At 35.3% G+C, this 17,500-nt stretch overlaps 2 protein-coding genes across 2 annotated transcripts in view; one reads left to right on the forward strand and one right to left on the reverse strand.

Moving 5' to 3' along the window:
• Positions 1 to 1,182: 1,182 nt before the first annotated feature.
• On the reverse strand, positions 1,183 to 14,146 carry LOC119583683 (G patch domain-containing protein 1-like). Its single transcript, XM_037932307.1, has 15 exons — positions 13,931 to 14,146; positions 11,974 to 12,043; positions 11,490 to 11,640; positions 11,135 to 11,283; positions 10,578 to 10,714; positions 9,378 to 9,616; positions 8,693 to 8,827; positions 8,429 to 8,559; positions 5,234 to 5,336; positions 4,428 to 4,632; positions 4,188 to 4,305; positions 3,324 to 3,393; positions 2,843 to 3,015; positions 2,267 to 2,474; positions 1,183 to 2,070 (listed from the first exon to the last, which is right to left on the reverse strand). Exons 1-15 carry the CDS (start codon positions 13,989 to 13,991, stop codon positions 1,201 to 1,203), a joined length of 2,820 nt encoding a protein of 939 aa, XP_037788235.1. The 5' UTR covers positions 13,992 to 14,146; the 3' UTR covers positions 1,183 to 1,200.
• A 348-nt stretch (positions 14,147 to 14,494) lies between these two features.
• Positions 14,495 to 17,500, forward strand: part of LOC119583684 (PAX3- and PAX7-binding protein 1-like) — a 25,542-nt gene continuing 22,536 nt past the window's right edge. The window contains exon 1 of the mRNA XM_037932309.1: positions 14,495 to 14,757. Within this exon, the coding sequence (XP_037788237.1) occupies positions 14,550 to 14,757 (208 nt within the window). The 5' untranslated portion in view covers positions 14,495 to 14,549. The remainder of the gene's footprint in view (positions 14,758 to 17,500) is intronic.

Consider the following 17,500-nt stretch of genomic DNA (forward strand, 5'->3'; position numbering starts at 1 on the left):
TTAAAACATGCTTACCTCCAGGTAGGATTGCATGTTGCCACAAAGGGGTAGCATAACTTTTCAATAACTGACACACTAACTTTAATGATTTCAGTATTGTGTTCTGATGATAACATAATCTTATAACAGCAGTAATGAGGGCAAATATTTCAGCGCCAATAATCAGTAATAAGCTTAGAAATTAAAAAAGAGAGTGCCAGTAATTACATGGTTTTAACAGGAACCAATATTTATTTATTTACTGAAAAGTTTCTGCCACTTTAACATTTAAGGTCATTAGTGGAGTATTCAATATATAGCGATAAGGTGGGGCTTGGGTAAATTTTTGCGTTCACAAGGTGATGTTTGTGGATTTCCAGAATAGTCAATGGTCAATGTAAACGAATGTGCTGGACATCAAAGATCATAAGCATTATGACAAAGTATTATGGTGAAAAGGGTAAAAATGAGTTTATGATTAGGACAAGTGGACAGAAGAAGGGATGAAGAAGAGAAGGAAAAGGAATGGAGAAGAAAAGGCTATGCAAAATTAATTGAGACAAGGGCTTAGGTCCAAGGTAGGGGTGGTCGCCTACATCAGGCTTCAGTCTCCACCTCCTAAGCCCCTCCAAGGCAACATCTATTGTGCTAATTTCCCAGACTTGTGAGTTCAAAAAGTTTTTCTTCTTTCTGTCTTTAGATAGAAGTAGATCTTAACAGTATTCTTGCCTGCAGTGCATATTTATTAATGCAACCACTATTTGTGGGACAGAGACATGAGATGGGTAAAGCTAAAACATAAAACATAATTTACCTTGAACCAGTGCTAAGCCATGGTAAAATATATCATGCTCAGGCTTAGGATAGCCTCATCAATTATACATATCTTCAGTATTTCTGTAACTACTCTTTTAACTATAATGAATTTCAGAATAATTACCTTATTTTTCATCAACTATATGTGACCTTCCTCAGTAACTAATACTTTGAGGCTGCCTACTGAAATTATTCATTCTAGAGTTTGAAATATATTTCAAAATGTTTCAAGGTATAACTGGCAATATGAATAGTTTTTATCTTCAAATCTTAGAAATCTGAAATGACTTTCCAGGCAAATTTTTTTCTCTCATAAATTACCTTAAAATCATGATACATTTATGGCTGTAGATAAAAACAGACCAGAGGCTTATAAAGGAAAAAATATTTGCATAGCTTAAAATTTTATTCACTGTCAGATGAGTCTGTACTTGAATCACTTTTGCTCCTTCTGCGGTGCTTCTTTTTCTTTTCCTTTTGTTTTTTCTTCTTCTTCTTCTCCTTTTTATGTTTATGTTTATCTTTGTGTTTGTGCTTCTTTGAACTCTTACTCTTGACTTCTTTGACAATCCATGGAGAATCTTTATTGGCACTCTTTGTAGCTATATCTCTTGGGAGGGTAAAAGATGCTGGGGTCGACCTAATCATCTGATTCCTATTCTTAAGGTGGGATGGAATGGGAGGTCCATATTCATCCTCTGAGTCAACTGATGAATCACTGTCCTTTTTTTCTGTAGCCTCCTTAGCACCTTCAACATCACTTATGCTATCTGTTTGTGCTTTGCTAGTATCTGGATCTAATTTTCTGTAACTGTTTAAAGCTTCAAAATCAATGTTTGCAAATATTCCTTTTGCTGGCTGACTTTCAGTAGGTTCTGAAACTTTTTTGCGAGGTATAAAAATGTGTTTGGGTGGGATGTCTTCTTCTTTTTTGACTTCTTCTTTTGGCTCAAATCTACTGACCCTAACTTTCTTCTTAGGATCTTTTACTCCTTCGTCCTCTTTCCTCACACCGGTATTCACTTCTCCCCTTATTGTTGACACAAATTCAGTCACTGATCTTACTACAGGATTATTAACATCATTACTCTTCACTTCCTTAGAAGACCTAGATGACGACTGAAAAGATCTTTGCGTGTTTTCTTCTTTCACTTCCGACATCTCTGCATCACTTTCTCCATCTGCTTCATTTTTCTCTTCATCATCTGATTCTGAGTCACTGTCTTGGAAAATAGCTTTAAACAGGTCCATGGTTGGTGGTCCATCCACTGGGACCTGAAACCAGAGAAAAAGAAAGTGAAAGCAAGAGACAAAAAAAAGGGAATGAAATCATAGATGTGAGTAGCAGCTAGATGGCATACAGAGTCTGAACTCTACTCAGTAAATTCTTGCAATAACATACTTGAACCAATGATATGCAACCTCTAGATTTTTTTCTTTTATATGAGACACTCAAATTAGTCTAACTCACCTTTAGACCAAATGTTTCTGGTTTGTTATCATCATAACTATCATTATCATCCTCATCATCATCTTCACTCTGATCATCCTCATCAGCTTTTGACATCGTTTGGGATTTTTTAGACTGAAGGCCTGCTGTGTCTTCTACAGGTGCATTTAACACATTGAAAATGGATAGCTTTTCTCCTGTAGTCTTACGCACACCAACAAATGACGACCTGTTTTCCAAAAATTAAAAAAGAAGAAAATGCATTAGTTTATCAATTACTATGTATTTGTATAACAAGCTTATGTGAGCACAGCTATCACGCATAATCAAAAAGGTACTCATACATTGTTATTCAGGCATCTCTCTCACACACACACACACACACACACACACACACACACACACACACACACACACACACACACACACACACACACACACACACACACACACACACACACACACACACACACACACACACACTCTCTCTCTCTCTCTCTCTCTCTCTCTCTCTCTCTCTCTCTCTCTCTCTCTCTCTCTCTCTCTCTAATAATAGGAATAATCACACAAAATAATAAGAATGACACAATCACTTACTCTGGGTAAGGATTTGGGACATTAAAGCGTCGACAGAGCAAGCGGTCAGGATACCAGTCAATAGTGACTTGTGTGAGTTTGCCAAACATGTTCATTTTGGCAGCTTTTATCCGTTCATCAGAAACATTACCACCAAGTGTATCAATCTCTATTTCTTCATTTACTGACTCAACCTGTGTGAAGGATGCCATTTAGTAAATGCAAAGTGAATTCTAACTCAAGCATATATATATATATATATATATATATATATATATATATATATATATATATATATATATATATATATATATATATATATATATATATATATATATATATAATTAATATTAACACAAATAGAAATACAATTTTCTTGTACAATATCATAACAGTACCAAATAAATTACATAGTACAGAGAGAGGAAAAACCTCTCAAAATATATTTGCATAATAACCATTCATACCTTTATAAAATTAACCAATAACAATACTACCTCACCTTTGGGATTTCTGTATTCAATCCATCTTTCAGGACAGGCCCGGTATCTGAGGTGGCTGCTGTAACAAACCTGCAGGTATAATACTGTATTAGAGAGTACAACTTAATAAGATATGTCATGAAACTATGTTTTCCTAAGTAAAGTATCTGTAACAAATTGTATGGGAGTATAGTTTCATCATGATCTGTTTTACCTTGTATTACTAATTTCTCTCATTTTTCTAGTTAGGTTTCCTTTCATTCCAGATCATCATTATAATATATTAACAACTCATTTCCCTTTTTTAATAGATGAACTACAACACTTGATAATTATAATAGGTTTTTTCCCCTTTCTGCAGCCACTGTGAGATTACATTTTCAGGAGAATTTGCATAAATGAAAATCAAATTTGAACTTAACAATCTATCTTTGCCTTCTAGCCTTTCAAAGTACCCTCTTATCACTAAGGTGTTGAAATGGTAGCTGAAGGTCCTGTGTAACCCTAGCCTGATTAGCATATATATTATGAAAAAGATACTAGGAATGAATAAGAAGTTTAATGTGCTTCCCAGGACAAATATTTTTTTAAAATATTTAATGTACAAAAATATCAATGCACTACTAACACTGTGTGATGATTTTCTTTCTCTCCCATTTTCTCAGTCCTATCAATACTACTGCCATTGATCATTTTCATCATCTAATCAATCCATTTTGGGGCTTAGATAAACATATATTTCTTTTAGGAAATGAACAGATGAACTCCTAAAGCTGTATTTGAAGAGTCATATTCACCTCGAAACAAGCCCCTTTGTCTGCAAAGGGGCTTGTCTCAAGGCAACTGATGACAGAAATGAGAGTCTAGAATTCTTCAATGCAAACCTGTTAGCCATGGTAGATGTAAGAGGCTGGAAGAGTTGCGCTGCTCGATTGAATTCACATATCTCCCGCTCTCGTTCCCATTCTGTCATGGTCTTGGGTTGTGCCAGATAATACCGATCTACCAAAAGAAAATCAAATTAACCCATGCTTTTCCTAATAGCTTTATGACTACAGCTACAGGTGGTGCCATTTAAAAATTCCAACAGTGAATTCTATCTAAATATAGCAACAACTACCAACCTTTCTGGCCTCTTTCCTTCATCCTTAGGAACAGTTCATAACGTCGCTGCTTTTCAGAGTTTCTAGCAAATGGTTTAAATTCAGAAGACTTCACAGAAGCACTTTTAAATTCTTCATAGATCTTATCAATATCTGAGGTGTCATGAATATCACCCTTTGTCTGTTGTTGTGGCTGCTTGACCTCTCCCTTCACACCTGACCTAATCTGGCAGAATAGACAATAATTTGAAAATCAATTAAATTATCAATTTACACATAACATTCTCCTCATATGAACTCAATATGATTATCAATAATTTGTGTGTATATAAATGCAAACAAGCAAAGTAAAAATATGTTGATCCAATCACTGTTGTCCTTTTGGTATTCAGTCACCTAAACTAAGGAATGCGAAGATATCCATTCTCATTTTTACCTTTTCTAAACAAACACTACTACCACTGTTACCAATAATGCTGATTATGATAATAGTAACAGGAAGGCCTAGTAATGGACTCCCTGGTCACTATGTATCTGTGGAGCCATTTGTGTAAAAAAAAATATATATATACATATATATATATATATGTATATATATATATATATATATATATATATATATATATATATATATATATATATATATATATATATATATATATATATATATATATATAAATTATTCCACTGGTTCTTTATACAACATGACATCAGGCTACCATATAATCTGAATCCTGACTTTCATAAAATGATGGTCCAGAACTAGAAAGGAATGCCGGTGATGGAAAAAAAATTCTGAATGATATACTACATTTCATGCATCTCACCTCCACAGTAGTTTTGGATTTATCTGAGAGAAGTCTTGCTCGCTGTTCTGGTGTCATCTCATGTCTGCCAAGCCCTCGCACCTCATTTTCCTTTCTCTCAAATCTGGAAAGTCATCATGCATATCATAAGAGGAGCTTATCAGACTATCTATATTTAACCATAGAGCCAAGAAACATGAAAACATTGCTGGTTGCCTATTGTATATGTAGATGACTAAAAAATAAATAACATGAATTCTGGATAATCCCATCCAACATACATTTTCATATGATAAACCTTAATAACATTATTAGAAACATTATCATTATTTTCCTGGGATGAAATTTGGTAAAAATAATTTAAAGTATCTAATAAAAAAAATCAAGTACAAAACCCTGATATCCTGAAGAAATTATGAAGGAAAGACTTGGGAGTAAGGGACTGAAGTTAATAGTTACAGTATCTATAGAATCAATTTTGCAGGACTGAGCCCCTATAGTGATAACTAAAAGAACCTATAGCCTATTTTCAGTACTGAACTAATGAAATAAGTACTGTTTATCAGACACAAAATAATAAGCCTAAAATCATAAACTGGCCTGCTGCTGCTAGTGCTGGCACCAATACTTCCCCAAGTAATAACAATGCTGAGATTTTCTTTTTAAAGCTTAAAGCATAACATATATGTCCTCATATCTGAACAAATTCTGACTTCTGACTGTGCTTTTGATAAACGACAATCAAATACATGTGCATACAGAATGTCATTATGCAATTTATTATTATGTATATTTTATAAGACAAAATCTTATTGCTAACCTCTAAAACTGAGTAACACTGATAAATACCATATTACATTTTAGCATACAAGGTAAATAACACTAACTGCATGGAAGCTACTGAAAACTGAGAAAAATTATTTATGGAGTTTTCAAGGTTACTTCTAATCTGGGGTAGATGAGATACAGTAATTGTTTGTAGTTCCACTGAAAGCTTAAACCCTTGGGGGCTCCAGTCCCTTCATAGGCCAACTGGAGTCAAAAGGGCAATATGAAAATATACTAAGTAAGGGCCCTCGGTTGTTATCTATGTTGCCTATACCCAAAAATAGCTCAAGGTGTTTTGATGGGTAGACTGCATAGTTTTAGCCTCCACCTAGATCAGTGTTTCTTCAATAGGGAACACTAACCTCATACCAATACAGATTTGTATATATCTTCCATAATAAGTTTGAGCACTCTGAAGCTGGGACATGCCATGTCCGCTGTGATTTTAGCTTACTAATTTTATTTACAAATAGATACCTCTACATACACTTACTCATCAAGACATGAATGACTAGTCATAAAGATGCTTTTTTAGTTTCTTCTTACTACTAGTAAACATTATAATATCAATATGTTAATAATGATAGTAATAATAATAATAATAATAATAATAATAATAATAATAATAATAAAAACAATGACAGAACTAGGAAAAGTAATGATAATAAGAATATCAGAAAAAAAATCCTATAAATTCAAGGAATGGGGTAATTATGTCAGGCCAGGTATGCTCTTACCTAAGTCCTTGGTAACTAAGTGTTTGTAGAGTTATGTATATGTAAAATAACAAAACAAAACTACAGTGACTAGTGCATATCCCTGGTGACAATGAGTTAATTTTAGTATGCAAGTATGGCATGATAATAAATTCTTCAACTTGTTACTGGGAATATAAGCACTTACAAAGAAACTGCCTTCAATGGTCAAGAATGTCATTATGCAATTTATGAAATTTTGCAATCTGACATGTATCATGTATCATCAGTTCACAAAATTAAGCAAAGATGCAACATGTTAATAAATCATAGGCTATTTTTTGTGCAGCATTGTCTTCAGATATGGAAATGAATTCATGGGTGCTGCAAGAGAAAAAAGGATGAGAAACATTGATTTAGAATACCCAATTATGTTCTGGCAAATACAAAATCTCAAGGCCCACAGCCACCATATCCCCCTTTCCACACCCTAATCACCTTACCTCTTCTTTTTACTTGATTACTGGTGATCAATCTCACTAATCTCAGCTGCCCATCCTATCCCACCAACCCACTCCTGCCTATCTAGGATGAATTTTGCCTTTTCACTGTGTTGTACATATTTGATATTTGACAATTTCTGCTTCAGAAACTTGTGCTTTCTTATCCTTTGGCCAACCATACCCATCGTCCCTATACAAGCATCATATACCTTATTTTCAGTGTGTTTGGTCAGTTTTTGGTAAATATTTGGTATGAACATAAAGAGAACACATTTTCTGGTGTAACAATAATTGTTTTATCTTTGGTTGTCCTGGCAATGTATAAGAAAAATAACAGCAGGTATATAAAAATACATGAAAAAATTGCCCTTATTAAAAGATAAAAATCTGCTTGTTGTTATTAACCCCTTTAATCTGGATAACATGCCCATCACATCATGAACATGCCATCAGGCCAGGTGACACGAACTTGTCGTTGTGAGCATTTTGGCTGAAGGCTGGGGTGATGGGTAAAACTAGTCACGAGTGCACAAATCTATTGCGAGGGTCATTAGACACATTTGGTGGTTTTGCTTTAATTCCATCGATAAACGAGTGTGGAATGTAATGTCCATGAGCCATAACTGGAAATGCACTGACTCCACAGAGGCCGCCATTTCCGTGCTCAGTATTGTATTCCTGGCACCATGACTGGTGTAGGTTGTATTACAGAAAATTGATTACGAAGAAAAATTTTTAAGTGACACAAATAACAAAAATATCTATCTTTTTCTTGCACTGAGTTGTAGACTACCTAGAGAGTCTATGCAAAGAAAATAGTTTATAACCATATGGATAATGCATACAAATAACAAATATTGACATTGGAAAATGCAAAAAAGCTAAAAATACTTATGCAAAAAAAGAGAAAATAACACTGCAAATAGGAGGTATAGGTATTTGCCACTGCACACAAGTATTCACGTGCGCCCGGCCTACAAGCCGCACATCCAGCAGAGTGGCTGCTCATGTAAAACTAATGTCTGGATTTTTGATTATGTGATATCCGTGAAGCAAGCAGATCTAAGGGGTTAAGGGCATATTTGTCTGCAGAAGTTATGATCTTTATAGGAAAGGAAAGAATATCCAAGTACACAGAACATATCTAATCTAATCTGTACGTCTATAATGCAAAATGAAGACAATCTTACCTCCGTTTTCTTGGTTGGTGTTTAGGAGTGAAATCTTTAGGTAGGTTGGGTCTTGGATAAATTTTGTGACCTTGGCTAGGTTTGCTGCTTATCTTGAAACCTTCTATCATTTCTGTTAATCCTAAGAGGGTCTTGGGAGGTGGAAGAGAGAAAGTAATTGGAAATATCAATCTATGTTTGCATGAATCCAAGTTTATTAATATATTATAACAATCATAGTTAACTTTAACATAAAATAGCTACACAAAATGAACAAACAAATACCATTGGAGACTGGAAATTCTGACCCATTTTCTTCTTTTGAACATCTTTCTTTTCTTCACCAAAGTCATAATTGCTCATATCTTCTGTTGCATAAATATCTTCATCTTCATCCTCAAATGCTCCTACACCAAATGCCTGTAATGTTATTAGTTTCAAGTCAAAAGGTATTTTGATTATATAAATTCACATCTTAAATTTCCAATACAAAATATAGTTTAATTAGCCAATATCATAAATCATAAACCTTGTACTCTATCAAAATTTGAAGAATACATCTTTTGGGTTTCAAATAATCATTAATTTCATCTAAAACAATAAAAACTATTACAAATCAAAGAGGAATCCTGGAAAGACATCATTAAAGAAACATTATCACACATTTTAAGTAGGTACACAAGTTTTGGTCCCAACTACAAGTGTCAAGATGATACTGGTTGTAAAGAGATACTTAATAATAGAAGAGAGTAATGCACTATTTTTTTTACTACTCTAGAGGCAGCATTTCTACTTGGCAATTAACGATGATAATCATCAGTAGAATTATAACAATTATTTTATTAACCACAAATGAAGTTTAGTTGAAAACCATGCATATAGATGGCAGCAATCTCTCTTACCAACATCAGAAAAGCCAGCCTTATGGTCTCTACAATCTCATCATTAATTCTGCTAACAGACTCCATACCTGTCCTTTTATCAAAACTTTCTTCTTCTTCTCTTTCATGCTGAGGGGAGAAGGATCAAACAGATTTATGTGTCCTCCGAGTACAGGAGTGCGGTCAAGAGGTTTGTATCCCAGGCCAAACTGGTCTTGTTTTGGATTGGGAAGATATAGCGTTTCAACATCATCAGGGGCATATGTAACCTCGGAGTTGCAATCTACGTCATCATCTCCATCTTCATCTTTATCACCACCTCCAACACCTGTGAAGCAAAAAGTGTTTTTCTAGAAATGAAACTTCTCTCCTGAAAGTCTAAAGTCTAATCTTATAAAGTTCAACCTTGGTGAGGTATGCCTCTTTTTGAAGAACTTGGGAGGACTTTTTTTATTGGGGCGCTTTTTTTTTTTTTTTTTTTTTTACTATGACTTGAAATCAATTTAAGTCTACTCTTAATCAAAATATATTTCTAATACTGTACCTATAAATGCACAGATACCTAAAATTGACCTGATACTTACCATCTAGTATGGTATGAATAAATTTTATTCTATTGAAGATAAAAATAGTATCAACTGTATAGAAGACAAGCATATTATGTAATAGCTACAAAAGTTTTGAGGCTCAAAAGTAACACAATCACAGCATATGATAGATATGGATATAACATATGATTAACACACTGTTGCCAGGAACATCTAATGTCCACTGCAGTTTTGTTTTTGAAATGTGTTTACACATTAATGGCTCCACAAATGCTCAGTTAGCAAGGAGTCAATTGGTAGGCCTACATGACCTCACCTGATTTCCCCCTTTCTATTTTTTTTAATGCTATTATTATCATTATCATTGTTCACATTATATTGATGTAATGTTATAAAAAATACTAAGATAAAAAAATTTATATATATATATATATATATATATATATATATATATATATATATATATATATATATATATATATATATATATATATATATATATATATATATATATATATATATATACACATATTTTTTCTCCAAGGAAAATGGTAAACATGTGAGACAGGTAGGACAAGTAGTAACCAACTCCTTGGTGACTCAGGACTTGTAGGGCCTTTTGTGTGTAACACAATAATCTAAACCTACAATGGACATGGCATGTATGTACATGCACTGTGTAATAGCATCTAATTTTCTCTTAATACAATATGCATTTTGAAAGTGTTGTTCAAAACTTACCTGAAGGCAAGGGACATCCATACATCCTTTGCTTGTCTTTTTGAGCCTTAACCTTCTCTAACCTCTTCACACGTGGGCCAACACCCTGACCAGGTCTCCATCCAAGTTTCTGTAAGATCTTCATGCCCATAGTTTCCCTGTAAATATTGCTATGAATATAGAATCATCTGTGATATATAGTATAAAGACAAATGTCTATATAACATATGAAAAAAGCACTAACATATTGATGATGTGTAAAATCTTTCTTGACAAGGACTCATATCTTTGTTACTCTAGGTAAGGCCTAAAGTGAAAAATACTGAAACAATCTGAGTAAGTGACCCAACAAAAGGACTGTCCAGTTAGAATACGGAGCTAGTATGATTCTATATAGACAATCCCTGTGTTGGGTCATGTTTTTAATCTTTTGTTATTACTGCTCACTCTGGGTCATACCTAAAGCAGCAGATATTTGATACTTTGTCAGGACAATCTTAAAGAAACCCAATTTTTGTACTTGTTTTGTTCCCTCCATCCAAATATGCTTCAAATACAATCATCTTGAGCTGACTCACCTAGCAGGTTTGAGTATATCTTCCAAAACAGGGACTCCAGGGATGGGTCCATCAGGGTCTATCACACGCTTGCGCTTTTGAGGGTCATTGCTGTCATAACTTGACGTAGCCTGGATTCCTTGTGGGGATATTCCATACGATTCTAGGTCCTATAATGAAAACAATTTCTGTATTCAGTGACTCAAAATGCATCTAAAAAGTAGTGATCAAGATACATTCTATTCTTAGATCTCAATATTTGCATTCACTAATCCAATGTATGTAATAAATATAGCGAATATAGTAGAAATTTCCACAAAATTAATATAGAAAACATTTCCACAAAATATTGCCATACATATATAAAACAATATACCTCATCATCCATAAAATCTTGGGGCTTAGCTGCCTTGGAATCAGCCCTCTGGCCTCTGGATGATACAAATGTGGAGGGAGTCCATCCTTCCTTTGATCCAACACTGTTAAAGTAACCAGCTGAGAATCCTCCACTGAAGGCACCATGAAACCTGTTGTGGCAAGAGGAAATTTGGATTATCTTATATTCAAGTGAAAATCTATCTTACTAGGCAATTTGCATAAGGAAAATTGAAACTGCTAAAACTTAAGAGGCTGTTCCACATATTTGATGTAAAAATCAATAGCTACAGGCCAAAAATGTGTTTAAATATATTTTGAGGGAATTAATTCTCTGTAATTCTGTATTATAAATATTAATAACTATAATAGTGATAGTGATAATATGAGTTTCTCTACCATAACAATAATAATAAGGAAAATAAATAACAGTACATAGAAAAGTAACAATAATAAGTAACTAACAAAAAAGTCTAAACACTAACCTTCGTCGACCCTGTTTGTCCTTGGCGAACTGGTCCTCAATTCTAGGGACTTTCTGCTTTCGTAATTCATCTGAAAAGATTCCAGTAATGATAATCAAGTTATTGTGCACTTTAACCCATTGCCGACGGGTGGCATGTACGTACATGCCATGGCATGGCGGGACCATCTGCCGGGGGCACGTGCGCACATGCCATAGAGTATGCATGGACATGCCATGAGTTTTTATTTGTTACAATCACGGCAAAAGATTATTTTTTTGCCAGTGAAAGTGTGATTAAGTCGGTTCTAACACTTTCTCATTTTTACCATGCAACAAACAAAAAAAATTCAACAAACCGACAATTTCAACTCCATGATGCCACACACTGCTTATTTTATTCGGACTATAGACCGAATAATGATCAACTATGGAGTCTATATAACAACAAAAATACCCTTCAGTCTCGATTTATCAGGAAGTTTGGCAAGTAGAGACTGTAAAAAATAATGAAAATTGAAAATACAACATATCTTCGTAGTATTACGAAGAAACGGAATGGGATGCTGGTATTTGGGATGAGTGGTCGCGTATGCTCGGGCGACGATATAAGCCCCCGGCAGCGAGGCCCAGGCCACTATGAATGCTACCCGTCAATTATGGGTTAACTTCAATTTCTTCTTGGGGATATGGGCAAAATCACTCATAACAGGTATTTTAAAGAGTGAGTCAAGAATTGTGTCATAGATGATAAGAGTGTAAAAAGAAAACCCCAATTCAACTACATAAAAATATGTTAAGTTTCCTGTAGGTTCTGTACTAACATGTCAATTTGAATGCTTTCATTTTCCATCTTATAGATCTATAAGTGAAACAAAGGTATGACCTAATAAGATGAGTTCTCCATTTAGAGTCTATATGTCATACATATAGATAAATATCCTCTTATTGCCAATGGTATTAACTCTCAATATAACTAGTAGGTTCATCTATGGTAACTTTACTTGGGCAAAGTCTGATTTTTGCCTCATATGATTGATGATCATACACAGAATGTAAAGGGAGAGAGAGAGAGAGAGAGAGAGAGAGAGAGAGAGAGAGAGAGAGAAGGAGAGACAGAGAGAGACAGAGAGAGAGAGAGAGAGAGAGAGAGAGAAGAGAGGAGGAGAGAGAGAGAGAAAGAGAGAGAGAGAGAGAGAAAGAGAGAGAGAGAGAGAGAAAGAGAGAGAGAGAGAGACAGAGAGAGAGAGAGAGACAGAGAGAGAGAGAGAGAGACAGAGAGAGAGAGAGAGAGAGAAGACAGAGAGAGAGAGAGAGAGAGGGAAGAGACGAGAGAGAGAGAGAGACAGAGGAGAGAGAGAGAGAGAGAGAGAGAGAGAGAGAGAGAAAGAGAGAGAGAGGGAGGGAGGAAGAGAGAGAGGGAGAGGGGGAAAGAAGGAGAGGGGGGAAAGAGAGAGAGGGGGAAAGAGGGAGAAAGAGGGAGAGGGGGAAAGAGGGAGAGGGAGAGGGGGAAAGAGGGAGAGGGAGAGGGAGAGGGAGAGGGAGAGGGAGAGAGAGAAAGGGAGAGGGAGAGAGGGAGGGGAAGAGAGAGTGAGAGCAATTGCAAATTAGATATATTCTTCTCTGCTATTCATTTAGCAAATGAAGACTTGAAGACCTATGAGATTTATCAGAGAATATTTGCTGATGATTGCTCTATACCATGAAGCATAGTCCTCACTCATTTCCTGTCTCTACCAGAAATGACATCTATAATTTCATATAATTTCTTAATTTTCAATAACAAAACTATTCAACCAACAGCCAAGGCTGTGGTCGAGTCATTTTCCAAATTTACCAAACGGGACTTGAATCATAACATATCATTCCACGCTAATGAGTATGTGCGCCTTAACTTAAATACAGAAAAAGAAACATTTAATTTCATGTAATAAAAAACACTGCTGCAATTTCCACTTTTCTTCAGAAACGATGTTTACCTTCGTCAAGCTCCCGCACAGGACTTCCAAAGAAAGCGTAATCATCATCACTGTCGCTCATATTGGCCACTTATCATAATAGAATTAGAATAACCAATGTCTCTGCTTCTTCTTTGACGAACTGAAAATTACAGTCTTTGGTAGAAAACACTAGAATTAATGTAATCAACGCGTATACATGTCAAAATTCCCACTTTGTTTACGTTTCTCAGGTGTTCTTCCACGATTTTAGGGGTATCATTTTTAATAAACTTCGTTTGCTTTACTCAAATGATATAACCAATTAATTATATTTTTCAGTAATAATAGATCTTATTTTATCTGCTCTGTTGAGTGGAAATATTTATGTATAATTTGATAAACAAATAAGAAAAGATATATTACCTACCATTATTCCCCAAGCCGAAATATATAAAATATTAACAAATATTATTGCTACTCTTTTATAATGAATGTATTAATATCTAAAGATCAAAAAGAAATATATAAAAGATGAATTGCAGAATAAAATATCAATTGCAGTATCTTAATTTCAAGTCAAGAAAATCGGCGCACCGGCGGCTCTTTTCGCCGCGCACGACATCTTATCCTTGTGTATGGCATCGGAAAAAAGAAAAAAATGTTCAAGAAACGTAAAAACCTTAATATCCGTCAAAGGAGACTCAGCGATGACGATGCTGGAGGCGAGAGTGATCCTGGAGGTAACAACAGTAATGAAGACAGCAATTCGAACTCAGCAGCCCCGGTGAAGAAGGAGAAAAAGAAGAGCAAGGAGAAGCTGGAGCCAAAGAAACAATCGGTCCTCAGCTTCGAGGATGAACTTGAGGGTGAGTTTTTTCTCTCCTTCTTTAAAGGGCTTTAGGGATGTTTTCCGTGGAAGGTTAGGATGGAATAACCTCAATTTTTATACCGAATATCGAAGAAACACATTCATATGAAGACTTTATATCTCGATAAATAATGGATACAAACTGGACGGAACAATGGTCATGTATGCAATAATCAGTAAAGATCAGGTTTCAGCTGGCTGCCAATTACCATACACACAATCTATGAAAATGTCCTTGCCATCTGTTGGGCTGTAACATTCTAAGACACTTTCTTCTGTTGAAATATCTATAGTCACGATACTGTAATGTGATGTTCGTTAATTATTTTCCCGGAGGCCTGCTAGAAATTGTGGAGTTCTCGCATGACCGACATGCAGGAGTAGCCGATGCCAAGTCTGCCCGACAGTCTCTCCTGCTGTGAATACGCGGAGGATTTTTTTTTTTTTTTTTTCATGGGCAGGGGTTGGGGGTGGTAGCCTGCCAAGAGTGGGGTCGCAGGGGGCAAAGCCCTTGTATTAGACATTATGACTGATTCAGAATGTTATTACAGCAAAGTTTGAGAATTCCACACTGCGCACAGGCAAGTGGAAGTCCCGGGAAAATAGTCAGTAGACTTGCATTATGTAAACATAGCCACAATATTCTTCAGCATTTCCTTGTTAAACTAATCAAGACGGCAGTAGAGAGAATGCATATAAAAAATTCCCGGCACACCTTAACATGTACTTTTCAAGCAGTGAGGAAAAATATTTATCGAAAAGCATAGAAATGACAAACCAGTCTGACAGAATTGTAACAGATTATGTAAGTGGGGAAATTGAATAAGCCAACAAGAATTGTACTTGGCTATGACAGAGCAAAAGATACTAGTGATCAGTCTATTAGAGCAAATAAAGTTTGTAATAAATAGTCATGTGACAAAATATCATGGCAAAAATGAAAAAGTGGCAGAATGTGATTGTAATTCCTACCATTAGTGACAACAATGATTTTGATGACTTGCAGGCTGCCCATTGTAAATTTATTGGTCAAATTATTGCTGCAGATCCAGATATTAGCCCAGGATCAATCTTGCCAGAATATACAAGGTGGAGGTTTTGTAGATCATGTGGGCTCAAAAGTTGTAAATTGTATGCGTTTGTTGTTGCACGAATATTGTTTTGCATTGCAACATTTATGATAGATGATACATTATTTATACATCTTTTCTATGCTACAAACCCAATGCTGACAGGTATCAGAAATCTCTCGGCGTCATAAACTCATGCGCTCTAGTGCGTCACCGTGCTTAAGTCACTATATTGTTTAACCCCACACCGATGGGCAACAGAAATCTCTGAGTGCAATAAACTCTGGTGATTTCTGGTAATGGGTGCGGGAGTCCTTTACATGAAGCAGAATGTCCCACTCCATGCACCCTGGTGTGTTGCTGCGCATACAGCCGTACTTTGCAGACCAAGCGGTATTTTATGAAGCTTGTACATGTGACCCATATGGAAAGGGTTAATGCCTGCACCCCCCCCCCCTCTCCAGAGGGGTTGCTGTGCCCCACCCCCTGCAATGGAAGATAGAGAATCCTCCAGATATTCAAGGCAAGGTAGAGCATACATCCAATATGCAGGAGTGCCTGATGCCAAGTCTGCCCTATGCTCTTTCGTGCCATACATATGTGGTGTATTCATTGTTGATGTTTTTTAGTTTTGCTATTTATAAATTTTGTTAATACTTTCCAGAAATTCAAAGTACAAAGTCAGCAAATAGCAATTTTTCAATATGTGATCAACATTGGCAATGGGGGAAAAAAAATCATCACCCAACAATGAGTCAAATGCATTGGAAAACTACAGCATAACAACTCTAAAGAAAAAAGGAATAAAAAAAAAAAAAAAAAAAAAGTAGCTAATGGCTTCTTGAAACTAAAGTTTTATCCAAAAATCTTTTATTTCTCATAAGATTTTTCTTAGTCTATTAGTTATGGTTCACATATCATTCCTGCTTGCATTCATGCGCCTATGGTGCAATGCACAACAGGTGCAGAAACCAATTTGAAAAATCTGTAGCTCCTGAATTAGATTAACACAATGTTGCCAGGGACATATGGTGTTCACAGTAGTTTTGTATTATATGTTTTTACACAGATGACTCAACAGGTGCTCAGTTACCAAGTAGTCAATTAGTAGAAGTACATGAGTGCACCTGATGTCTACTTTCCTTTTTTTTTTTTTTTTTTTTTTTTTTTTTTTATTGATATTGTTATCAATATTGTTACATTATTATTATTTATTGAAAGAGAAAGAAATAGAAAATGAAAGATAAGGGTAATCAGGTGAGATAGGACTAGTAATTAACTCATTGGTCACTAAGCACCTGTGGAGCCATTTCTGTAAACACAGTTAATAAAGAAAACTCATAGGTAGCCATAGCATGAGTGAACATGCTATCTCTGTTATTATAGGTTGATATTGAACGTTGCGATGATAGATGAAATTATCATAATTTTGTAGAATATTTCTCTATTTTAAATCTAGCAAATTTGGTATTGATGGATTAATTATGATATCTTAGTGTGCATTTATTGTGGTTTTAGTCAGTGCTAGGTAATATCAGTGATAATACTAGATCCAGTAACTAGGGTGGGCATGAAATATCTAGGGAAAGTGTGGAGTCAAATTATGAAATATTTACATCTTTTTGTTAATGTTAGAGGGCTGTACTGCCTAAAACCCTCTTTTGGAGGCTG

Source organism: Penaeus monodon, chromosome 17, assembly GCF_015228065.2.
Source record: "Penaeus monodon isolate SGIC_2016 chromosome 17, NSTDA_Pmon_1, whole genome shotgun sequence".
Taxonomy (NCBI): domain Eukaryota; kingdom Metazoa; phylum Arthropoda; class Malacostraca; order Decapoda; family Penaeidae; genus Penaeus; species Penaeus monodon.